Source organism: Aythya fuligula, chromosome 1 (assembly GCF_009819795.1).
Source record: "Aythya fuligula isolate bAytFul2 chromosome 1, bAytFul2.pri, whole genome shotgun sequence".
Classification (NCBI taxonomy): Eukaryota; Metazoa; Chordata; class Aves; order Anseriformes; family Anatidae; genus Aythya; species Aythya fuligula.
The window spans coordinates 190,265,288-190,279,984 of NC_045559.1; the positions used below are offsets into that span (position 1 = coordinate 190,265,288).

Below are 14,697 nucleotides of genomic sequence, written 5' to 3' on the forward strand. Positions count from 1 at the left end.
ATCATTGGTATGCAGACAACTTGCAGGTCAAACTCTCCATTCCAGGCTTGTTTCTTTGTGACATTAAAATCATGGTCTCTCCTTCGGATAGTGAGCAAACACAACTCACTGTGGCTAAAATAAAGTTTGTTACCTTCTCTCAGGCTGCACATTTTCATGGCTGGTTTGCTCCAACATTTATTTTCTTTTGGCTTCAGTAATGTAATGTTACCACATTTATATCTGGTTAGATACCTGTATCTGGTGTGCTACTGCAGATCATCTTCCCAGATTCTCATTTTGTCTTGACACACTCCTTGTGTTCTTTCACTGACCCCCTCTTTGTCTCACCCCAGTTTTTCATTGTTTTCATGATCTTTGGGATGTATCACGAACCACAATGTTAAGTGAAAGATAAAGAAGATCTTAAGTCCTGGGAGTGAAGAAAAATAGCCTATGTGATACAAGAGGCCAGCAATACCAACTTTGTGGTTGTAGGTCTGAGGGCACCATGACCACACCATGGGCAGCCCCTCCACACTGTCAGCTTTATGGAAATACATCTAGGAAATATGGACTGGATCAGGCACACACAGACAGCTGTCTGACATGAAACTCATTTCTCCCCCTTGAGCAGGCTGTCTGTGCATCACCATCACAAAACAGCTACCCCAATGACCGCAGTTGATTTTCTTTTGATTTTGCAACAGCAAAGGCAAAAAATGAATTCAATTCACAAGCAAATAAGACAGAGATCTGTGTCATTGAAATATTAGCAAGTAAATTTCTCCAATGCAGAAATACCCTGTATTATCACTGTAGCATGATGGCAAGCTGATCTTTGCTGTAAAACATATATCTATAAAAATAAAGGAGTATCTGTGTTCTATCTCAGCAATCAACAATATGAAATGGCATATTTATTCTTAGCTATGTCTTTGTCTTATATTTGTACTGACATTTAAGTTAAAAGGAAAACTCTATTGAGCTGAAGCATAAGGCACTAGAATAAATGAGTGCAAAATACATATTTTTATAAATGATCTTGTGTTTCTTCACATGATGTTTTGTTTTAGAATCTAGATCAAACCTGAAATAGATTCCAAGTCCTAGACAGAATTTAGAAACTATTAACATTGAAAATAGTCTGCTTCTGAGCCATCCTGTCTCCTCAGCTGGATCATCTTTGATGCCTTCTGCAAAGCAGAAGATGGAGAAGCACATTTCTCATCACACTCCACTGCTCAAACACACATCAATCCCTAATGTCAGACTTCTCATACCCTTGGATGAGTTCAAAATACAAACTTTCAACAGAGGAACTGCTAAAGCATTCATCTCAGGGAGGCAGTCCTTCACAGGATGCTGCAGCTCTCTTCAGCAATCACTCAAGTTGCAATCTGACAATATCTAAATCTCTTAGGATAATTACAGTGAATCCTGTACTCCTGCTATTGAAAGGCAAATCCTGCCTTCAGGTTTCCATTTTCAAAACTCCCCAGGTTTTTGCACTGCTGTATTCTCTTACTTAAAGATGGCAAGGATGATAACCAGGTTGTTCGTTCTCTCTCCTATTCCCCCCCCACTTCTTTCTTCGTTGCTGAATGTGATTTCACAGTACATAGTCTTGATACATTCTTTTGTTCTCTCTAAATCTAGCAACACAAATCTGATGGTTTTCTCTTTCCAAATCAATCTTCTGTGCACAACATCCCTGTCTGAGGGCTTGTTTGTGTGCGCTGTCCATCTGTGCAGCTTGATTAATGTACGTGTTTCCTCTCTTGGGCCTCATGGCCTATAACCTCTCCCCTGCATCAGATTTCCTAATATACAAGAAATAAAATGATCCTCTGACTCACAAAGCAAGTAATGCCATGTCTAACTCCCTTGAAACTCGTAATACTTGATACTTGCCATTCAAAACCTCTCCTCAGATTATTGGCTCCTTGCTGCAGGACTTTATGCAATCGTTTCCACATATGCTTTTATTTGGTTCTGTTGTAATCAAGCAGTGGCTTTTGAAAGGATACTGGCCATCCTGCAGAGGGCTCTACGTAAGGGAATTGAATGAGATGCTGAACTCTTGAGGCCCCTTTATGCCCCTTATGCCCTTCTGTAAACATGGTTTCTTTGTGGAATACTTTTTATTATTTCATTTTATTTATTTATTTATTTATTATTGTTACTCTAGTGATTTCTGCTCTCTACTCACTTCAAACCTCACTTACCTCACATTGCATCTCATATTTTAAGGATGGACAATCAGAGGATGTTTTATTTAGAGTTCATCACTGCCTCTCACCAGGGCAGCAGAACTGGAGGGTGTATTTCATCTGGCCCAATTGTTTGGTTCCCTGTCTTCCTTTAAATTGTGTTCTCTCAAATTGCCTTGTAGTTAAATTACTGCAAAGACAGTGGAAACTAACATCCATATCCAGGCTCTAAGAGTTATTTCTGAGTCCTCCAACTAGTCTAATATCTTCTTTAATCAAAAGAATTAGACATCTCCAGTGACAAAGCTCCATACTCTGGCCTCTGTGATACAGGGTTTTGCAGACAGCGCCTTAGATGACACATTAAAAGGCATCTGGTTGTGGAAGGCAATTTGGCTCAAGAACTTCTACGGCACTGGCAAGAGAGGGCTGTCACCTGCAACTTTTACCATTACATGTAGACTTCAAGGCAGTGCCTAGTACAAACGTCCAAGGTGGAGGTCACAGAAAGTCTGGTCACCATGTGATGTTCCTGTCAGAAAGGAAATGGTCCCTATTTTCTGGCTGAGTGCAGCCAGCACTTCTGTTGGTACCCAAAATCTGAGAGGAATGTGAGTCCTGTCCCTGGACTTTACTTGGTTTCATGCTTATGCAGAGCAGTGGAAAGCTTTCATTGCAGTATTTTTCCCTCTGCTTTCTTGCAAAGTAATGTGGTCTCCTTCTCATCCAGATCAACCTAAGCCTATAATGGAGAAACAAAATTTCTAAGGGAGACAGAGCGTCATATTGTCTGCATTCAATGAAAACTAAATGAAAAGAGATGAGTTGCATATTAAGATATCTCTAGCCCATGTCACCTTATTCTGCATTGCAAACACGTTCAGTGAAAGCAGTGATTTACCATACTGTTCATTAAAGCCAAACCTTTCTTTGCATGAATAGTTCTTGTGTCAGTGTACAGGAGGCATGTTTTAAAAAAATGGGCTTGAATTTTGCTTCTTGTTTTTACTATAAAAGATCTTTAACCCATCTTTCTGAGGCAATGCTAGGAAGAAGATAGTAAAAAGACACGCTTACTTATTGTGCACTTGTGTCTCAGGCTGTATGTGGCAAGGATGTAAATTAGAAAGTGATCTGCAGTGCAATGCGTTCACATCAGTTCCTTTTAATGAAGCAATGCTGATCACGAAGTTTACCCATATCCTTTGAGCTAGAGGAATTACTCGATGTATACAGCTATTTCTGGGTCAAGGGCTGAGGCAAGGGTTTGGTATGAAATTACCCTTCCCTCTTAACACAGTACTGTAAAATAAAGAAAAGTGAAAAGCAATTTCAGGAATTGTGGGGTGAAAATTGAAGAGAAGCAAATTGTTCAAGTTGCTGCCAAAAGAGACAATTACAGGCACTCTCAGTGGCAGTCAAATTCTCTTTACAATTTTTGTTACGGTGCTGTAGTGCTCGGAGCCCTTTCTGTGGAGCAAGACCTCACTGGTCACAGCATTTTTTTCAGGAGTGTTCACCACCTCATTAGAGAAAGACAAGCTGCCATCCCCACCTGTGTTCTGATTCTCTATTGCAACAAAAGGAGGAGACTCTCCTACGATACGCCACACCCTGAGTCCAGCCAGGAGCGTGGCAGCAGCTTTCTTTTCTTTGCTGGGTGCTGGCCATGTGAGTGTGCACTGGAATGAGCAAAAGCACTGCAGGAGAAAAGGGCAGGCAGCCCCAAGGTCTCTGGAAGGTGGCTGCTGATGGGGAAACAGCAGGAGCAGCCAAAGGCTGTGATTTCTCAGTACAAGGTGTCTGTAATACCGGCTTAAGGTGTTCCTGCTCTTGTAACTATCAGCCTGATACAGCTGCCTGTGGGACTGGGCTACAAACTGCCTTATGCAACTGGCCTGGCTTTAGAAAGCAAAGATATACCTCAATCTCACTTTAAAAACAGAACAGGCAAACCCATTGCACTGCACTGAAGCTGTGCTTAAGGTTGTTTGAGTTCTTGTTGCATTGGTCTGATACCCCAAAGCCCCGAGGCTTTCATTTCTGTCCCAGCCAGGTGGTCAGAGTCAGTATGTATATCTGGTTTTGGAAGCAGCTGACTTGAAGCTCCTTGTCATGTGCACTGCTGGACCTCTCCAAGTTGAGCAGGCATAGAAAAGGCCCTTCCCGTTCCTTCAAATAAAGGTTTTTTTAAGAAGATGTGTTATCAGACTCAATAAAGAAAGGACAGGACAGGTGTTATCACTGCTCTGTGCTTGCTAGCTGATAATGATAATAGCCTTTGTTTCCTCAAGTCTCAAAAGATTTAAAAAAAAAGCAAGAAATGAACTGAACATGTTATCATTTCACTTGTGTAACAATGCGATTTGAGCTTATATGGATTCCTCACAAAACATTTACTAGGTAGTAGTTGTCACTAGAGTATCTGCCAGATGAACAATTCTCATTATCGCAGTCACGAAGCTGGGGTGGGAGTGAGAAAGGGGATGTGTTTGTAAACCTCACCCCCAGTCTGACGAACTATAGTTGAAGAGATCACTTGTTTTCAATGTAGCTGAGCAAATTAACGAAGTAACTGCTGCTCGGGGCAGACCCCACATGGTTTGCTATTGAATATGGAACAAAAGGTGAATCATTCTTCGGTTCACCAGTCTCCTTCATTTCCATCGTAAACCCAGCTCCTATTCCTGAAGCAGGCTGTCAGGATCCTCAGTGTCACGGAGCTCTTTTGCTGCTGCCCAGAACACTGTTTTTGACGGACAGTAGAAAGTCGTCTTGGTTTTCAGTTCGGGACCTCACTGCACAATTCAGGCATAAGCAGCTAATAACCCGGGCATGGCTACTGCATTGATTTTTGGGCAAGGTGGTCCATCATTTTATGACACTGAGTTTAGACACAGTAACTTTAATTTTCTGATGAGGAGACATCATGAAATTTCTATAAAAGAAATACGCATTTTCCCATATATTTTTTTTTTCCTATCATTTCTCAAGGGACTGCCATTTTTATTAGACAAGCCATTGAAAATTCCCATCCTGGTCTATCTGATCCTTCAGAATCAAATCTAAATGACTGCTCAGCAGCACCACTGGCAACCAGGTGGTTTAAAAAATGAACAGAATGAGAATTAACTGAAACTCAGACCATTTTGACTTGGTTGTACCTACTCTGTGCTCTCCCCACCATCCTGCTGGATGCCGTGCTTCTTCAATATGAACACTTCAAAATGTTTTGTTAAAATTAAGGCAAGAAATTCTCTCCAGCTGCAAGCTGGATTTACCATGCTTGCAGCTTCTTCACCTCTGCCGAAAAAAATTCCCATATTCTCACAGTATAGAGCCTCTTTTCACTATTGATCCATTGCCTTTCACGTAAAGAAAACTGTACAGGATTGCACTGAGCAGAGAGGATTTTTTCAGCCTTTTTCATATGAAAATAAAATATCAGAGCACTGAAGGCATGCAGTGAAAGTTATCAGTACGAAGGTTTATTAAGCAGGTCAGTTGAAGAGTCATCAGCTTCTTTCAGGGAAAGCATAAAATGCGCCATTAAATAGGAAATAATTCACTCTGCAAGGTCAGCGCCTCCCTGTAGGAGTTCAGCAAAGATCAGTATCTCCACAACATTATTGTTTTATTAGCCTGCTTAATTTTGGCAGTGGGAATGAGATGACTGAGCAGAGGTGCCCTGCTGACCATCAGAAGCAGTGTACCAAGAACTGGAGATTTCTGAATATGTGAGAAGTCCTCAGACAGTAATACCTTGAAAGAAATCAGACTAAAGTTTCTTTTTTTTTTTTTTTTTTTTTTTTTTTTTTTTGTGCTTGCTTCCTCTGAAAAAAAATCCTTTCCTTGGATGAAGAGAAGAAATGAGATTAAATTATGTCATCCTTTTCCTAATGGCTGACCTCAGAATTAAAGTCATCTCTCAAACAAACCAACAGCAGAATGATCACATTTGTAAAATATCTTCAATTGTTCTTCAGATTTTGAGATTCCAGAATGCATTTGTATCACAGTTTCTCTTCTAAAATTGGGAGTAGTAGAAACTTGGATTTAAATGAAAAGTTACACTGCTGCTTTATTAACGATGTGGATGGAGGATTAGGGGTATCAAGAATAACAACAAATACAGCAGAAGCTCACACACTGCCTTCAGTTCTCTTTGTGACCTTCTGCTGTGGAACACACATTCCCTACTTTCACTATTGCTGCTGGAAGAAATTGACCACAGCTGTTCCTAACCACATTTCTGTCAGTTACCAGGATTTCATTTCTCCTGCAGCTCTTCCAAGTACCTCCTAAACTGATTCAGTCAAAACTAGTCAGATCAACTCATGGGCTATCAATTTAGCTTCAATATAAATCTATTTGGTAAATATGCCTGACTGTGTGGAGTGAATTATGGAGCACCCACCTGACCTGCCCTGGGGTTGTTTGGAGCTGGGAGGGAGAGAAATCAGTTTGGCTGCAAAAAGAGCACATCATGGTCAAAGAAGAGGCTTTCCTTACTGAGCCAAACATACACTTTCCTTGCTTCTCCTCTCACAACCAGTGTACTTGGCTGCGGATAGCTATGGACTGAGCATGGCATTTGCCAATCCTGCTGGAATGTCTTTTGTATCCATCTGTTTCCTATGTAAGTGGCTCCCCAGAGGGGGTTCTTGTACCACTTTGCCAAACAATGCTTATGAAGCTCTATCAGTTATCATTCTCTACCTAGGGGTGATCTATGACAGTTTTTCTTGAGATGTTGTTAGCTGTCACGGCATAAATCAAACACAGCATAAAGATGCAAATGCAATTTACGCACTTAATACCACCACAAAGATGATGATTAAATTACTGTTATCACTTTGAAAACATATTGTCCAATGCAAATAGCTAACAAATTACCAAATGCTTCGCTCAGACCTTCACCTACATAACGTTATTACTTGGCAACTGTGAATGCGTTTGGTGTCAGACACACATTAATAATGCTCTGATCTCATCCCAAAGAAATTATGTCTTGGATGCATGTTTGTTTCACCTGAGGTATACCAGCCCTGTCAAATACTGTTGGCCAACTGCAACTTGTAAGCGCCTTTTTTAATTTCCCTCTCTCATGCAGGCATATCACGAGAGGCTGCCAACCTGCCAGGTATTGAAGCCAAATGAGCCCAGAGGCTCTCAACCGCCAGGTCCTTGTGCAGAGCTGTGGTGGCAATGTGGAGCACCAAGCACTGGGTAGCATGGGGGCACGTGAGAGTCGGTCAGGCCATGTTCTCCCCTTGTTCAGTTCTTATGAATCCTGGTCCAGATAAGGGGATGAGGGCTGATGTGAGGCTATTTTGGCCCAGCAGGAAGGCCAACATTCAGTCTGCAGTTCAGTATTTCCAGGCTCCATGCTCATGGTCCAGTGAGCCAAGCAGCACAGGCACTTGCTGAGTTATGTGTGCCATGACATGCTGTTTGCTGGGACCTTTCTCTGGTGTAATGCTGTGTTGGGTTTCCGTGGCGAGGTTTTGGTAGCAGGGGGCTGAGTGGATGGCCTCTGTGAGCAGAGCCCAGCAGCTGCCCCAGGTCAGATCAGAGACAGCTCCAGATGGCTCCAAAAGGGACCTGCTGCTGGTCAGAGCTGAGCCATGAGTGACACTGGTTGGGCCTCTGGGAGAGCAGATTGAAGGAAGGGGAAATCTGCTGTGCTACAGCAGCTGGGAGAGAGGGGTGAGAGCTGAGAGAGCAGCAGCCCTGCAGCCCCCAAGGTGAGTGCAGCAGGAGGGCAGGAGGTGCTCCAGGCACAAGGCAGCACAAGTTCCCCTGCAACCCTTAATCCTGACGGATGGACCCCGTGGGACGGAGCCGTGTGGGAGCAGTTCCTGAAGAGCTGCAGCCTGTGGGCAGCCCCTGCAGGCTCAGTTCGGGAAGGACGGCATCCATGGGAGGGACCCCACGGGGAGCAGGGGCAGAGAGGGACCCTGAGGGAGCGGCGGAGGTGAGACCACGCCGAGCCTGAAGGTGCCGCGGCCGAATGCCGGCGGGATCCAGACCCTGACCCCTGCACCTCCCGCTGTGTGGCTGAGGCTCTGCGTGCCCGGCTCCGAGCCATGCGGGGCGCTGCTCCGCTCCGCTCCGCTCCGTCTCCGGGCGGGGCCCCGCCGCTGCCCGGTTCCCGTTCCGCCGCGCTGTGCCCGCCTCCCTCCCTCCCTCCCTCCCGGCCCGGCGGGGCCCGCAATGGCGTCGGGCTGGCAGAGCGAGGCGAGCCTGGCGGCGCTGAAGGAGCAGCGGCGGCAGCAGCGGGAGGAGCTGCTGGCGGAGGTGGGCGGCCCGGCCCCCGCGGGGAGCCTCCAGCCCCTCGGCCGCGGGCTGGGGGCGGGTGGAGGAGCCGGGGGGAGCCCGTGGGAGCCCGTGGGGAGCGGGGGCAGGGCAGGGGCTGGCCGCCGAGTGATTTCAGGGGGGTTGTGCTGGGCGGTGGGGCTGGGGCTCTGCCTGCTTTACACCAGAGCACGGGAGGAGGCAGACCCTGCCGCACAGAGGTGTTTCTGGAGCAGTGGCAGTGTCCTGGCTGGGCTGGTGCTGCTGTCTCTCCCCACTTCTCAAAGCAGGGGGCACAGAGGGGGTGTTAGGTACAGGCAGGTGTCTCCCTGAGCCCACAGGGAGCTGTTCCTAAGCATCACAGCTCCCCTTCTGGGACTGCACGGCTCTGGGACAGTTCTGTCCTGCGTGTTCCCCCCTTACCAGCAGCTGGAGGGAGTGGCCTTTCACTTAGCAACAGATCATATTTTCCTGCAGAAGTTTCTTTTTTATTTTATTAATGTTTTCTGCACTTCCTGCTCTGTTTAAACCACTATGCAATAATACTGTTAGGAGTGCTCCCCTGCCCGGTTGAAACTCTTGGATGTGCACAAAACATTCTTAAAGAAAGTGAAACTTAGGTAGGGCACCATTATCCTGCCTTACCTCTTCTCATGCAGCAAGCTGTTTGGGAACATGCAGCTCTGTTTGTACAAATATTTTACATTGTCAGGCATTGACAGAGTAGTTCATCAATATCAAATAATCATTTTTCTCTTCTTTGCTTCTACTTGCATCAGCAGTGCAGTGTGACATAGAAGTGTTCTTGTTCTGTGAGGGTGTTGTTTAAAATTTTTGACATGACATAGTCTTGCCAAATGTCCATGGATGGCCTTTTACGTCTTCTAAATATCTCTAAAATACTATTGACTGTAAGTAAGAGAGAGAGCATTAAACACTTCTGTGATGTTTTCATAGTAACTGGATGGTGATATTAAATATGCTGCAGTCTGTGGAAAACTCAACCAATTTGTATTTAACCTGTCATCACTAAAATAACTCAAAATTCCAGGAGACACAGTAAAGCTGAGAAAGGTTGGCTTGCAGCAGTGAAACACAATGGCAGTGAAACTAAAGCTGCTTCCATGGAGAAAAAGCTGAAGCTGGTGATGAGGGCTCCTACTCGTACAGAGGATGGGGGAAAAGGGATGGGGATGTAGGGGGGAAAGGGGTGAAGGTGGCTTTGGCAGAGGCAAAGCTGGTGCTAAAAAGCACTATATTTTGGCTGTAATGGCTGTGATTCTTGCTCTTGGGATATGTCTCAAGAGGTTGTTGATGGTAACGTAGATGTAGCTTCATGGGTCCTAACTCTAAATGTTGACACGTTCCTCTAGATCTAGATGCTGCTCATCAGCCTTGCTGAAGAATAATAGAAAATCTGATTTTGAGATTTTAGGTTGGAACAAAATCTGAATTTATTTTTCTTTTCTTACCAGTAAGTTGTGCTATATTACAAGATATACTGTGTCGAATTTCATTATTTTTTTTCTTCAAGTTGACAAAGAAACAGTACATTACATTATTTAGCCTGTTTTTAAAATGCCACGAATACATTTTATTCCTATGTGGAAATATTAAAAAAAAAAAAAGTATCTGCAGCTTTTTGCAATGCTAAATAAAACCAAATGCACAAATTCCACCTCTCTTTGTGCTACTTGAAGTGTTTATCTTGTGTTCTAAATCACGACTTCAGTGGAGGAAATACTCTTGCCTCTTATTAACGAAAAATACACAGCAAAGAATTGCAGAAGGATGTGATAGAATCGTAGATTCATTAAGCTTGGAAAAGCCCTCCAAGATCATCTGGTCCAACCATCCCCTGCCACCACTGTCACCCACTAAACCATGTCCCCAAGCGCCACGTCCAACCTTTCCTTGAACACCCCCAGGGACGGTGACTCCACCACCTCCCTGGGCAACCCGTCCCAATGCCTGACTGCTCTTTCTGAGCAGAAATGTCTCCTCATTTCCAACCTGAACCCCCTCTTGTGCAACTTGAGGCCATTCCCTCTAGTCCTATCACTGGTTATCTGCAAGAAGAGGCCAACCCCCAGCTCCCCACAGCTTCCTTTCAGGCAGTTGTAGAGAGCAATGAGGTCTCCCCTGAGCCTCCTCTTCCTTAGTCTAAACAACCACAGCTCCCTCAGCCGCTCCTCACAGGACTTGTGTTCCAGAAGGATATTTCAAGATAACATTGACTGATTGAATTTCATCTCTCCCCTTCCTAAATGTAGGTGAGAGTAAGGCAGTATGTACAAGGAAGGCAACTCTAATTTTCTGTATACATCAGTGCTCACAATTAATTTTTATCACTCAAAAGTAATAACTGGGGAAAAAATATTGATCTATAAAGGTGCTGTATCATTGCTCATTCAAAAGCTATTCAAGTGGTAGAGATTATTAGGAATGAAGAACAAAGGAAATCATTACACATTACATCTAGCAATAGCCAATACTCAGTGGAGTTTGAACTCAATTTTTTTTTTTTTTTTTAGCACTTTCTTAATAAACTCTCTTTTGAATGATGTTAAAAGCAGTTTAGTTTTTTTTTTTTTCTATTCGCTGCCTGCTCAGGAAAGAAGAAAGCATGAGAGAGACAAATTAAAAGAACTCAGTGGTATTCTGCCCGAAGTTCTAGGCAGGAAAAACTGCAAATGACAGATCGGTGGTTTGGTTTTTCTTCTCTTATTGGGGAAGGTAAACAGTCCTCATTTGTAGAAACCAAAGTATTTCTGGTTTTCCGAACTCCTAAAGATGTCAGTCTGTTGATTAATGTATACATAATTGGTAATATTGACAAGTGAGCATTGATTAATATTTTAAATGTGTTGACTTTCTCTGCTTTACTTAGATTAATCTCATTATGGTCAGACTGCATGTTCCTGTATGAGCAGAACAGAATTGGGAGGAAACTACTGCAAGACTTCATCTTTGTGAACTTTGACCCTGTTGCTCATGAAGGCAAGAAAGAAATGGGCTTAGTTTGACGGATTTACTGCAGTATGTGTGGCTTAAAAAAAGGAGCAGGAGGCCAGGTGGAGGTTGGGAGCACTGTGTGGCAGGGTAGTAGAACAGCGGTGACTTCTAGCTTTTGACTGATATTCTAAGGGCATTTATTTGATGGTTGCAGTCTTGGAAGTTCCTGCTGTTTGTTTTGGGAAAGGAATTGGGAGGCTGTGTATGTCTTTGAGTATTCACTCCTAATAATCTTAGAGGTTTATGGACATGAACATAAACACTTCAGTTCCATTTCTGAAAGATGAGATGTTCAACTGACTCACCTTAATTATAAAATATAACCTGTATTTGTAAATATAAATTTACTTATTATAAATATAATTACTCAGCTTGTGATTATAAAATATTGAAAAATTTTAGTCTGTCTTCTGTTCTATAGAGAATGTAGTTAGGGCAATGAAGAAAAGGAAACCTTTAAACCTGGTCACCAATACCATCCTTTTCTTGATGGCTAGGACAGTGAGGAGTCCAAGGGAACTCTATATTCAGAAGCAATTCTGCCAAAATCTCTGAACTCACAATAAGGTGCTAGGATCAGCTCACCCTTTTCTATTTGCAAATTGCACATCCACATATGTAAAAAGAGATTTAAATATATTACAAATTTTGAAACAGTTGTAGAAGTAGACTTGACTTATTACCCTTTATTTTTAAAACAAGCTGACCAGAAGTTGCTTCTTGCTGACTTTTTTTTTAATTATTATTAATTAAACTTTCCTGGTTTTGCTGGTTTTGATTTTATCCTACTTCTTATGAAAATCAAACCAACCCATTGATTGAGATTTCTCTTTTAAATTTTGGAAATGTATCTTATTTGTGCAGTCTGTCCTCCCAACTGCATTGCTCAAACCCTGGCAGCTGGTAATGTTTATGGATAATGATCAGTAATCAAATAATTAAGTGTTGACATGCAAATTGTTATCAAGCTCCAGAAATAGCATCTTGTTTTGATGAGTGTGATATGTTCATGACACTACTGTTTCAGTTTGCGAGTTTAGAAGGAGAAGATAATTTGATAGATGTTTGGGTAAGTGCAGGCATGTGTACTTTCCCTAGATGTGAGTACATTTTTTTTTTGGTAAATACTGGCAATAATTCAATCCTGAATTAGTCCCTGAATCTGTGCTACTATGTGTATTTTTGTCTTCCAGTGTTACAGCTCTGTGAATTAGACCTCGAGTCTTTCACTCATTGGTCTCAAAGGCTGATGTGATTTGGCCATTGCTTATGCAGAAATTGTCTTTTAATCATTAGGGATGGCTGAGAGATTGCGAGTTTCTCTTGGTAGCAATACAGAGGGATTTAAAAAAAAAAAAAGTGTAAGTAAATGAGAACTCAGTATTTTAAACAAATAAGATGTTCAGGAAACAATATAAATAAAATGATTCTTTGGAACAGGCTTACGGCACAAACAAGAAATTGTGTGTATTAGTTTTAGTCCTTTAGATTTCTGAAATAATTTTGAGATGTACAATCTGTTATAATCAGGAATGTGTTTGCTTTTGATTCCGGAATCTACATTTATTTTTGTTTTATATTTTTTATTTATTTTCTTTGAAAATACAACCTAAAATAAAAAGCAGTGATATCACAGAATGCACAGCCTTTGACCTCCAGGTAAGCCATGAAATCAGCATGTTCTCCTGAGGCCCGGGTAGGTGTTTCCTTAGAAAAGCCATCGGGTTGTTGGAATGACTAGGATTTGCAGAGGTAGCGGTATGCTTCGGCAGCATCTGACATTTCAGTTTTTAACAGAAAAATAATTTTTGTCTTACAGGAAGGTGATACTGTGGTACTGTACTCACATTTTTGACTGAAATTAGAAGAGTAACAGCAGTGAGAAAGGAATACTGCCTTTCCACAGGCTTTCAGACTTCTTTTAAACCACTTTGACATACGCTTTTGCAAGCAGTGCCTCTGGTTGAACAGCCAGGTCGTTCAGAGCCCTGCTGCTGCCTTCACTGTTAGGCTCTGCGAGTCCTTCCTTTTGGGTGCCCCTGGCTGTGAGTTCTCTAGCCTCTTCTTTAAACTCTGTTCTGTAATGAGTACCAATCACAATAAGCTTAAATGGTTTCAATCTTATCAGTGGTCTGTGTTCTGCACCCTTTGGCAGGTGGAGGTGGCAGAGAGCAGTGATGTTCCAGCTGGCACGGCTGGAGCAGGCGGAGGTTACCAGCAGCCGGGCACAGCTCAGCTGTGGCAGCTTGGGGTGGAAGCTCAGCCCTTTTGCAGGTCCTCCTTGGTAAAGCTTCAGGGGTGTAAGGATAATCAGAACATTGAGGGTAGGAAAAGCAGTAAGCGTACAGGAAAATCAGTGTGCTTAAGTGGAGAGTTGGTGTAGGAGCATCAGGACGGTAGGAAGGGGTTGTTTGGGCTCCCTGGAGATGTGCCCTCAGGTAACCAGGCCTTCCCAGCCCTGAGCTTTGTTGTGGTGCAAGTTGTGAGAGCAACACTGCCCACAGAGACCTTTCTGATAGCTTAATATCAGAAGTGGCAAATGGGTGGGACCAATTTTATGGTAGGACAGGAAGATAGTTCTGAAATCAGGAGTTGAAGCTCAGTGTCTGAATTTTGGATTCCTCGTTTTGATATCTTAAGGACTGGGCTAAGTGTTTTCTCTTTTGAACTTGCCTAACAGAAAGCTGTTGCCAAAAGTTTTTCCACGCTCCTTCCTCCCAGGACCCAAAGTACACATCTTTTTTCTTCTTTCTTGCATGGAAACTGGTAGCCTTCAAGACCTTGCCTGGGGGCCAGCTTAGAAGCTTGATGTGCACGAAGCTGTACCCTGCTCTTGGTGGGATGCATTTTCTGTTGAGGTAGTTCCCCCTGAGGCCAGAGTACAGTGACAGGCAGGGAAATGCAAGGAAAGTGCTGGGAACATATGGGGTGGGAGCATGGAGGAGGAGTGGGAGTGGAGCCCTGCCCTTCCACGGCAGCTGGCCCTGAGAGCAGCTTGGCTTCTTTGTCGCTTGTCTCTGTCATGCTGTACTGATCTGGTGGTGTGCTGCGGAACAACTTCTGATTGTTACTTGGAGGAAAAGTGATTGTTTTCTTCCTTTTGAATGAAGAAGTTAACTGTTGTGTGGTGGTGGTGATCATCTTACCCTGAAATCCCACACTGAAAGGTGGGAAACTGCAAGGTCTCTGTCGT

At 43.3% G+C, this 14,697-nt stretch overlaps 1 protein-coding gene across 1 annotated transcript in view; it reads left to right on the forward strand.

Moving 5' to 3' along the window:
• The first annotated feature begins 8,398 nt into the window (after positions 1 to 8,398).
• Positions 8,399 to 14,697, forward strand: part of CWF19L2 (CWF19 like cell cycle control factor 2) — a 67,856-nt gene continuing 61,557 nt past the window's right edge. Inside the window, exon 1 of the mRNA XM_032200301.1 lies at positions 8,399 to 8,492. Within this exon, the coding sequence (XP_032056192.1) occupies positions 8,409 to 8,492 (84 nt within the window). The 5' untranslated portion in view covers positions 8,399 to 8,408. The remainder of the gene's footprint in view (positions 8,493 to 14,697) is intronic.